Raw genomic sequence first — 9,207 nt, forward strand, 5'->3', positions numbered from 1 at the left:
GTAAAACAGGAATATTGTGAAATATTATTAAAGTTTAAAATAACTAAAGATTGGAGTAATGGCTGCTGAAAAATTAGTGTCACATGATCCTTCATAAATCATTCTAATATGTTGATTCTATTCTCAATAAACATTTCTTATTATTATCAATGTTGAAAACGACTGCTTAATATTTTTTTGTGGAAACCATCATGCATTCTTTTTTCCAGTTTTTTTTCTTTTTATGAATAGAATGTTATAAATGTTATTTACTATCACTTTTGATTCATTTAATGCATCCTTGCTGAATAAAAGTATTAATTAAACAAAATTAATAAAAAAGATCTTACTGACCTAAACTTTTGAACAGTAGTGTGTTTATACTTAACTTTGCTATGTATAAAAATGTGTTCAATTCATGCAAATGAAAGTTGCTTTGCCATTTTTTGCCAACTGTATTTAAACGTTCATACTTTGTTGTTTGTAATGAAATACTTTGTATTTATTCTGAATTCATAATATGTACACCACTTAAAGATTACCCAGTTCAACCTGATAGAAATATTTAATATAATTGAAATTCATAAATGCAAAAGTGTTGAAGAGCCAAGAAGTTGTGCATACACTAGGCAGCCGTCCAGTTTTCAAAGTCTTTTTTTTTTTTTTTTAATAAATGTGAAACTACTATTAAGTCTAAAGGAAAAGCATTAGCATTCTTCAGTTGAGGTGCAAATCCAACACTAATGATATGTGTCTTGCAGCATTACTATTCTGATGGTGAGGATGTTGACACCTGACACAGACCACACTCTTAAATCTCTGACTGCAACACAACATCTTTAAATCCCTTGTCCCACGTTGATTGACATCTCTCATGTGCTTCTCTGGTAAAGTAGCACAGCCCTACATTTCTCCCTGGAATGGTAAACACGAGGTAAAACATATTACTAGGAGAAGCCAGCAAACGGCAGCGTGTCAGTAGGAGAATATCTCATCAGTCCACATTCTTTATCAACTAGCTCTCCGTGCCACACTTTCTCGTGCAGCTCATGCATATGTAAAGACCAGAATATGTTCCAGCAGAGATAAGGATGTTGCTCGCACCTGCAATGCCTTACAAAAACACAAGCACAATGGCAACATGACGTGCAGCTGTTTAGCGTGACAGTGGTGTAATTGTAAGGAGGGAGAAGATGTCTTGCTCTTCACTCAGCTTGAGACAAGACTAACTTCTCGCTTCGAGATACTCTATGGAGAAGATGACAGGAGCGGAGAATGACTAGATCTCTTTAGTGCCTACAATTACATGGCATGATGCCTTATGTGTGCAGTCAATAGAATAAGGCCTAAAGAAGCAGATATCTTAAACACGTGGCTACAAGATACCATTAGTTAAGTGGGAATGCACCATGCGGCGTTCAGCATAACACTGAAAACATCTGAGGTAAAAAAATGAGGCACATTTATATAGAAGCTGAAGAACACAAAATGTAGATTTGTTCAGTTGACAGGCTTTTTATCCTAAGCAACTTCAAAAACCACTCTCATGAAAACTGGTAATAATTTGTATTGTCAAAATCGTGACTTCAGTCATACGACTTATTTTATATGTTATTTTTTAAAGTTTCTTTTTCTCATAAAAAATCCTATAGCATCTCATGAGACTGGGTCGGAACCTATAACTTTGCCATTGCTAGTTTCACAACAGCACTTTAAATTAATTTCTAGAAGCGTTTTGTGATATACTTGTGCTAAGTAAATCAATAATAAAGTGCTGAGTTATGACAGTACTTAAGTTTAGATGTATTGTGTGATACAAATCATAACTTCAAAGCTTGAAAAGTTTAATTTTTAAATTGAAACAAAACTTCCCTCAGACTTTTTGTTTACGTCTAGTATTAAGTATTAAGATCCATCTCAGTAAAATGGAAGCCACAGAATAAAACATTTTAAAAAAGTAATTGCAACTTGTTATCTCACAATGCTCACTATTTCCTCGTAATTCTGACTTTCTGAGAATTCTGAGTTTATATTTCGGAATTCTTTCTTTTTTGTATGAATTCTGAGTTTACGTCTCACTTTTTTTGTTTGTTTCTGCCACAAATAAAAAAAAAATTAAAATAAAAGGGTATTCGTGAGTGTTTATCTCACAGTTTTTTTTTTCTTGCAATTGCAATTTTATAACTCACAATTCTGACATTTTTCTTTTTTCAGTTTCTCAGAATTGCAAGAAAAATGTCAGAACTGTGAGATGAAAAGTAGACATTTTTATTTATTTATTTTTTAAATCATGTGGCCGAAACAGGCTCCCATACAGTTGATCTGTATAAAAGTGGTCAGAAAAGTATATTTTGATTACATGGGGGATAAAACGTTCTTATAGTGTTACAGTGACTGTTCACAGAATCACACCTGGGTAAAAAGCAGATGAGATGATATTCCAGATAAACTGTGGGTTGAAGACAAAATATTTGGCAACCCCCCTTCCTTACATAATGTGACAAACAGTCTTAGGAAGTCACCATAAAATGCAAGCTTGTACTTGCCAGCAGTGTTATGTACTGTAAAAAGAATCAGCAGTTTATTGTTTGATTTGGCTGGAAGACCTTACTGTACAGATCAAAATAAGCTCGGATTAATAAATTATCCTCAAGACTCCAAAGTATTAGCCTGATGACACTACTACAACAAAGCAGTCAGGCTAGAAAGGAGCAATGGGCTGGCTCTGGTCCAAGTAGGCTGTCCTACGTGAACTTGCAATAACTAAGTAGGCTGTCCTACGTGAATTTACGCAATAACTAAACTCAACTATTTCAGATTTCAAGGCATTGACAAGCACTTGTTATTCGCAAGAGTCGTCAACCAGGTAAGCGAAGCAATTTCCCATGTTGCCATAATGTTGTTACAGTATATCGCTGCATTTTAACTGGAAAGGGTGTAACAAGCTCCAAATTTAAATAATGTACACATTTGGTCAAAAGTTACGCTCACTTGTGGTGTAAACAGGTTCAGTGTAAACTGCTCAGTGTTTTTAAAATAACTTTGAAATAGTGCGTCGGTAATGATTTTATTCGATAAGGTGTGAAAATATGATCCTTGATAAGTACAGTGGTATTTCTTCAAGCTTACAACTGTTTGTTCAATAATAGCGACGTCCTCTTCGTGAACGAATCGTTCTTTTGAGTCGGATCTTTTTTAACGAATTGGTTGAACCGGTTCACAAAACGACGAATTGTACCGAGTCTGATGAACAAGTTATTCAAATCTTGACTGTATGACATTTATCAACATACAAACGAATTGGTTTCAATTAACTGTAAAACAAAACGTGAATACGTGATGGTGTAGCCTAAAGGAACAGTTTAATTGTTTTATGAAGCTGTTCCAAAGAACAGTTTCACATAAATTCTGAGTTCCCTGGTTCTTGATAGTTTTGGTCAAGATTTCAAAGTAGAAACTTTTATTAGGCTACAGTGAATAAAAGAGAATCTTTTCCTACCTGAAAATAATAAGTGTGTTTGGATATGTTAAGATGTCTTACTAATGTTATTATTGCCTTACTTTGCTTTTATTCTGTAATGTTCTGTGTTGTCCATGGTAGGAAATTGACCAAGATGGCTAATCTGACAAACAATGACGTGTTCCTGGCCTTCTCCACATATGCCACCATTGTCATCCTCAAAATGATGTTCATGGCTCCTCTGACTGCATACTTCAGGATAACCAGAAAGGTGCCATTGGTTTAGAAAATTCAGTTTTATATAAACGTCAATAAAGAAAAGTGCATAATATTGAAATTAACCTGACCATTAAAATAAAGGCAAGAATATACAGTATGCACATAATGTAGAGCTATTTTTGTCAGTAGTCCTGTTGAAAATGGCACCCCTCCAATCAGATTAGGGGCATCTGGTAAAATTTACTGCAGTACTGGGCAGATTTGTCTTTTTGGCCTGTATAATAATAGTAAACATCCATTTTCCCCTATTGATTACATTTATTGGATTTTCACGTTCAAAACTGGCACTTTGTCATGTTATTTACCAAAATTTAAAGACTAAAATTTGATTTATATTGTATCAATTATGTTTCACTATTCAGGATACATAATAATGTGTTTTATCGCAACAAGGATCATGATTGCTAAAAAATAAATGAATAGATATCAAGGTTTTATATTATTGCTTCTCAGTATTATATTTAATGTCTTTCTGTTCATCATGCAGGCCTTTTCGAACTGGGAGGACACTGCGATGGGCAAAAAAGAACCAGAGGAGCGAAAGAAGATGCTTCAGACCAATCCTGATGTAGAACGTGTCCGAAGGTATTAGCAAAGTTCTTGTCTATCCTCGTTTAACCTGTTAAGTGTGAATATTCTCTGTGATTCTTGCAATTTTGAATTACAGGTGCCATCAAAATGACATAGAGAACATCATTCCCTTTGTAGTGATTGGTCTTCTGTATGCATTCACGGGGCCAGACCTCTCCACAGCTCTGCTGCACTTCCGAGTGTTTGTGGGCTCACGTTTCATCCACACTGTATCGTACGTTTTGGCTTTGCCCCAGCCTAGCAGAGGTCTGTCCTGGGTGGTGGGAATGATCACAACTTTCTCAATGGCCTACAGGGTGCTCACCACAGCACTCCTTCTCTAAAGACACCATAGATCTGCAGAACAGAAGAGGCCTGTTTTATATCATTTTATCATCCCTGGTGTTATATTTTCTCATTAAACTGTATGCAATTCCTAATAAAATCTGTCAACATGTCATCTGTATTTTTGATGAATTTTCAGTTACCAGTTAACAGTCAACAAGTCGTTGTCACAGTGACTCAGCATTAAAAAGAGGGTTGCTTATCAGGCTTTTTTAGGATGCATTCCAAGTGCTCAAGCCTGCTTTTCTCCATTGTTTAAACGGGACCTTTTTATTTGAGGTTTTAACATATCTATTGCAGTCTTATCTCATCTGCTTGAGGGTGCAAAGAACAGTTTGGAGATATTACAAAATCAAGTCAAAGTTTATTTATGACGTGCAAAACAGTGCAGCATGCAACATTTTTGACGTTTTGTGTGTGTGTGTGTTTCATATTGGTTTAATTGTTTACATTTACCATTTTAAAACGGTTTAAAAGTCTGTTAAATAGACTATAACATGGCACAACTTACCCATGTAGTGTGACAAGATACACCAATACTGTTGCATGTTGTTACAAAAGAGTACGTGTCAGTCAACTGTATTTTTTTTCCTGGGACGCATTTTTAAAAATAGCTTTAAGATTTGTGCTTAAAGAGTTAACTAAGTCACCCTGATAAATAATAATAAAATGTGATAACTAGCATTTACATTACGTTAATCTCATTTTAGACAAGATTGGCGACTGCACTCACCATTGATATGTAATAAGTTCATGCATTTCTTGAGAATCGAACTCATAACCTTGGCGTTGCTGGTAATATGCGCTACTGTTGGAACTACAGCAACGTGCCCGAGGAACTCTTGGTATAAATGTAAACAAATTGTACAAAAAAAAAAAAAGTTGCATTAGTATAACAGTTTATGGCCGTTCGACACGACCACCATCTCACGTTAGTTCAGAAGTGAAACGCTGTGAAACCGAGTGGCGTCAAAAAGGTGAGTAACGCATCAAAACGCTAATATTTCAACTTAGACTTCACTTTAACTTCTTGCTCTTGTACGTTTGTTTGTTTCTTGTCAATATTAAGGCTATATAAAGTGCATTGGCATACATTTTTGACATTCCAAAGAGACCGCCTTCGGCGTCCTAAGTTCGCTCTATTGTTTCCAGTATACTCATAAACAAAGAAATCGACACATGTTTGCGCAAACTATTTTTGATGTAACAATATTAAACATCCAAAATATAAAATCCTTTATATTGTGCTACATTAACAGTATTAAATTAGATAATTTGCTCTGTTTATGTACCTTAGCTGTTCTAAATCCAACTTTAAAAGGACAAACTGCTATACGCCGGTTTTGTAGAAATATTTGCTTACGTATAACTGTCTTTGTGGTATTTTTTATCCATTTTCGGTGAAGACAATTCTGTAAATACCACATCGTTTTTAATTTGGTGCTTGGCTGTGATACCGAGAAGATGCTGGAAAATCCAGTTTAAACTGGCAGCTGTTTTGGAACATGGTTTTTAACTAGTCCAAGCTGGTATAAATTGGACAAATTTATTTGGTTTGGCAATAGGAGGGGTAATATAAGACATGTTCTATCATATTAACCAGTAATGTTGCTTTTGTAAGATTTTCTATATCAAAATATAACGAAAGAATGACAAATACTGTGTTTAGACTTTTGATGTATTTACCTATTTATGTGTGCCTTTTGTTGTTTCCCACTTGTACTCACTGCAATTTGAATAAAGATGGCAGAAGTTGTGCACATGATTGACAGCGAGGTTTTCCTGGCCTTCTCCACATATGCAACCATAGTCGTCCTCAAAATGATGCTCATGAGCCTCATGACCTCATACTTTCGCTTGACAAAACAGGTACGCTACTTATTGCACTCAATTTACTGCTTATGCAACCTGCATTATATAGTTGTTCAGTGGGCTGTCAAGCACTTATTTTTCCCAGATTTAATGGCTCCTCTTTTAGGTTTTTTCAAACTTGGAGGACACCGCCTTAGTGAAGACCACAGAAGACAGGAAGAAGCTGGTCAGGGTGGATCCGGATGTGGAAAGAGTGCGACGGTAAACATATAAATGGTTTTATGACAAGATCACTGGGTGAGCGATGAAGGTGCTACTGTTGTTGTCTCTTTCTAATGCCATTACTCTTGAATCACAGGTGCCATCTGAATGACCTGGAAAACATTGTTCCCTTTGTGGTGATTGGTCTTCTGTATGCACTCACGGGGCCTGATCTCTCCATGGCTCTGTTGCACTTCCGGGTGTTTGTGGGGTCACGTTTCATCCACACGGTGGTCTATATGATGGCTCTGCCCCAGCCTACCAGAGCTCTGGCCTTTGGTGTGGGGCTGTTCATAACTTTTTCTATGGCTTACCGGGTGCTCACCACAGCTCTTTTTCTCTAATGGATGGCATTCACTTAATTTGAAACAATTTCATTTTAATTTTCATGCCTTTTGCAGTCTTGTGTCAAAGAAAATGCATCGAGGAACCAATTATAATGCTGTTTTTGTGTCACTTTGTTTTAATTTGCTCATTTTTGGTGCATTTTCTATTGGCTTTCAGTACCACAGTCCCATGAATGATTTTATAGTGTGAATGAAACTAAAAATACGGCTTTACACTGCTGATAATATTTAATTAATGTAGTAATCTTTAACTCCTGACACACATTTGAGGATGAGAATACAGCTTGGACTCGTACTGTACACTAAACAGACATTTGTTTTTTGTTACTTATTAATCATGATAAGACGTTAAGCAACAACTTTGTATTGTATTTAATAACTTTGGAGTGTCAGTTATTTAGGCCTATGTAGGTTTGTGTGCTTTTAACAGTTTCACAGTAGTTGCAAAGACAAGCAAAGGAAAATAAAGCATCAATGAATGGCAACAGAAAGTTTATTAATGGATTTAATAGTTTAAAAATAAAAATGAGAATGTTTCTGACAAGTGCTTGCAGTGCTTTTAATGTTGCAAGTGTGCAAGAAACCAGTGCTCGTTGTTCCACTAGAGGGAGCTATTTGAAAGCCCAAGGGTTACCAATGTTAGCCCAATGTTTGTCTAATGCACACGGAGCACCTCTTTATTTGTTTCTAATGCACCCTTGGCATGCAGACACAAAATAACTTATTCCTGTGCCCACTATCTGACCGTATTCTGCCTCAGTAGATAAACTGAACTGTTTTATACAGCCTCGCTGCTAACGTTAGCAGATGTTTGGTAAAAATAGCCCTGCTTAACAGTACAGGGATTGCTATCTTATTATTCATGCTTCACTTATTATCTTGCTATGTTATGAATAGCTTAATTGCTAATTTCATGCAACTTCGAACAGTCACTGTAACATAATTAGCCTTAGATGCATTAAAATGGATCTTTCAGTGTTGTTACTATTAAGTGTTTCAGCTTTATAAGATGATTTTGAAGTCATAAAATCTAAGGTCACTTTGTTTCAAACAAATTCAGGACCTCCATTCAGCTGCGACCAATCAAATCTTCTGGAAACAACTCTTCAACTTTGAAGCCAAGCAAGAATATCTGAAATTCTGAACTACATGAATGAAATTGAAGGTAAGTGAAAATATGAATTAACCTATCTGGGTTTAAGACTGTGAAAGTGTTACAGGAATTCAGTTTTACACTGTCGGACAACTTTGGAATCTTCTGAAATGCAAGTTGTCACTGACTTTAATTTTGTGACATTTCTGAGTGAAATGGCATATTGAACAAGAAAACATGTAGGGTGGAATTTGATCTATTAGTTGTTGATTGGATGATTATGAAAAGTGAATGTTGTATGAGTCATATCACAAGAATAGCAAGTCATTTTGATAAAAAATTTATCGTTCACATAAAGACCAGCAATGTGCATTAAAAAACAGAATCAAATTCGATTGTCAGACTTTCAATGGACAAGCTCTCTGAAATGAGACCATACTTATATTAAGGGCTCCATATCTAGTTAAACTCACCTGTGTATCCTTCAGCTGCTTCGTCCTTCTCTTTAACCAGCCGTCTCATGGTGCCACAGTAAATACTACTACTTAGCCTTAAGGTCGCCATGGCTGGCCATGCATATGCCCCGTAAAGGCTTTTTCTCATTTGTTTTATGCTGATTTATACTTCTGCGTCGGACCTACGCCGTAGCCTTTATGCCGTAGGCTATGTGTCAGTTTTCATTTATACTTCTGTATCTTTGACTGTGTCAACGTGCAGTACACATGCAAACCGCTAGTCTGCAGTGTCCGAGAGGGATTCTAGCAGACCAATCACAACGCTTGCGGTCCGTGTAGAATTGACGTGCTGTTAGATTTTTGGAGAGGTGCACGTCAGGCTACGGCGTAGGTTCCACGCAGAAGTATAAATTGGGCTTAACTTTGCAGATCTCAAACAACAACATTACAGACTAACTAAAGTTGAAAAAGTGAAAAAGCATAATAGCACCCCTTTAAGCTATTTATAGCTACACTTTGGGGTTTGGGTTCTATTCTGTCTCGATTAATTACGAAATGTGGCAGCTTTGCTCATATAAATTATATTTAATGATGATCAAGTTTTCA

The 9,207-nt window shown here is 36.1% G+C and overlaps 2 protein-coding genes across 3 annotated transcripts; both read left to right on the forward strand.

Moving 5' to 3' along the window:
* Positions 1–2,750: 2,750 nt before the first annotated feature.
* mgst1.2 (microsomal glutathione S-transferase 1.2) lies at positions 2,751–4,746 on the forward strand. The gene is made up of 4 exons (XM_016493886.1): positions 2,751–2,845; positions 3,581–3,710; positions 4,206–4,303; positions 4,386–4,746. The coding sequence occupies exons 2-4, from the start codon at positions 3,594–3,596 to the stop codon at positions 4,630–4,632; spliced, it is 462 nt and encodes a 153-aa protein (XP_016349372.1). The 5' UTR covers positions 2,751–2,845; positions 3,581–3,593; the 3' UTR covers positions 4,633–4,746.
* A 618-nt stretch (positions 4,747–5,364) lies between these two features.
* On the forward strand, positions 5,365–7,594 carry mgst1.1 (microsomal glutathione S-transferase 1.1). Of its 2 annotated transcripts, none has more exons than XM_016493946.1 (4): positions 5,365–5,610; positions 6,366–6,502; positions 6,612–6,706; positions 6,804–7,594. In XM_016493946.1, the coding sequence occupies exons 2-4, from the start codon at positions 6,377–6,379 to the stop codon at positions 7,048–7,050; spliced, it is 468 nt and encodes a 155-aa protein (XP_016349432.1). In that variant the 5' UTR covers positions 5,365–5,610; positions 6,366–6,376; the 3' UTR covers positions 7,051–7,594. The 2 variants fall into 2 exon arrangements, with proteins under 2 accessions (XP_016349432.1, XP_016349431.1); XM_016493945.1 differs by having other exon boundaries at positions 5,366–5,610; positions 6,377–6,502.
* The last annotated feature ends 1,613 nt before the right edge of the window (positions 7,595–9,207 follow it).

This window comes from Sinocyclocheilus anshuiensis, unplaced genomic scaffold (genome assembly GCF_001515605.1).
Source record: "Sinocyclocheilus anshuiensis isolate Anshui unplaced genomic scaffold, SAMN03320099.WGS_v1.1 scaffold1316, whole genome shotgun sequence".
Taxonomy (NCBI): domain Eukaryota; kingdom Metazoa; phylum Chordata; class Actinopteri; order Cypriniformes; family Cyprinidae; genus Sinocyclocheilus; species Sinocyclocheilus anshuiensis.